This window comes from Parus major, unplaced genomic scaffold (genome assembly GCF_001522545.3).
Source record: "Parus major isolate Abel unplaced genomic scaffold, Parus_major1.1 Scaffold1449, whole genome shotgun sequence".
In the NCBI taxonomy this organism is placed as follows: Eukaryota; Metazoa; Chordata; class Aves; order Passeriformes; family Paridae; genus Parus; species Parus major.
Window position 1 is genome coordinate 1 of NW_015380294.1, and position 1282 is coordinate 1282.

The window sequence follows — 1282 nt, forward strand, 5'->3', positions numbered from 1 at the left end:
AGTGGGCGTGTCCGTGGGTGTGTCAGGGGCGGAGCCAGGGGTGCTGCAGGCACTGCCGGGCCGTGGCCCTGCGGCCGGGCTCGAAGGCCAACATCGGCCGCAGGAATCGGGCGAAGGCGGCCGCCGGCCCCCGCGGCCACTCGTATTTCTCCTGCAGCACCGCCCGCAGCCCCCACGGCCGCAGGTGCCGGATGTGCCGCAGCTCACCTGAAAAGGGGCGGGGTCAATGGCGTGGCCACGCCCTTTGTGGGTGTGGTCAGGACACGCCCCTTCCCCGGGTCACGTGCAGCAAACACGCCCCAATTGTGAGGTGGCACTGCCCCAACGGGTGTGGTCAGGCCACGCCCCAATCACGTGGCCCTGCCCCAATGGGTGTGGTCAGGCCACGCCCCTTCCCTGGGTCATGTGACACACTGCAATTGATATAGCCCCGCCCCAATGGGTGTGGTCAGGCCACACCCCAATCATGTGGCACCGCCCCAGTGGGTGTGGTCAGGCCACGCCCCTTCCCTGGGTCACGTGACACACCCCAATTGAGATATAGCCCCGCCCCAATGGGTGTGGTCAGACCATGCACCAATCACGTGTCACCACCACCAATGGGTGTGGTCAGGCCATGCACCAATCACGTGTCACCGCCCCAATGGTTGTGGTCACTCCACACCCCTTCCCTGGGTCACGTGACACCACAATTGAGATATAGCCCCGCCCAATGGGTGTGGTCGGGCCACGCCCCAATCACGTGGCACCGCCCCAATGGGTGTGGTCAGGACAGGCCCCTCCCCTCATGGGCGGGGTCACGGGACCCATTTCATGACCCTCAGCGCTCGAGTCACGCCCCCTTCCCCCTGACAACACCCCCTATGGGTGTGGCACCCCTCATTTACATAACCCCGCCTCCATGACCACGCCCACCGCTTGGCCCCGCCCCCGGCCCCGCCCTCACCTTTGCGGTTGAAGAATTCCCGGGAGTAGCGGCCGCCCAGCGCCACGTGCCGCGGGATCTCCCCCAGCAGCTCGATCACGTGGGCAATGTGGTCTGCAGGGGGGCGGGGCATGTTGGGACACGCCCACTTCAGCCACACCCACCCCCCTAAGCCACGCCCACCCCGAGACCACACCCCGAGACCTCCCCAAGGCCACCCTGAGGCCACGCCCTCTTTGCAGCCTTGTTGGGGTCTCACACACATTGAGGCCACGCCCATCTGCATAATTTAAGGGAGGCCACGCCCACAAGGCCACGCCCACCCAGGCCACGCCCCCCAGGCCCCACCCACCCTCG

General features: G+C 66.8%; 1 protein-coding gene across 1 annotated transcript; it reads right to left on the reverse strand.

Annotated features, from left to right (window-relative positions):
- Nucleotides 1–6: 6 nt before the first annotated feature.
- Nucleotides 7–1058, reverse strand: LOC107199622 (SRSF protein kinase 3-like). Its single transcript, XM_015616938.1, has 2 exons — nt 947–1058; nt 7–207 (listed from the first exon to the last, which is right to left on the reverse strand). Exons 1-2 carry the CDS (start codon nt 1056–1058, stop codon nt 23–25), a joined length of 297 nt encoding a protein of 98 aa, XP_015472424.1. The 3' UTR covers nt 7–22.
- Nucleotides 1059–1282: the final 224 nt, after the last annotated feature.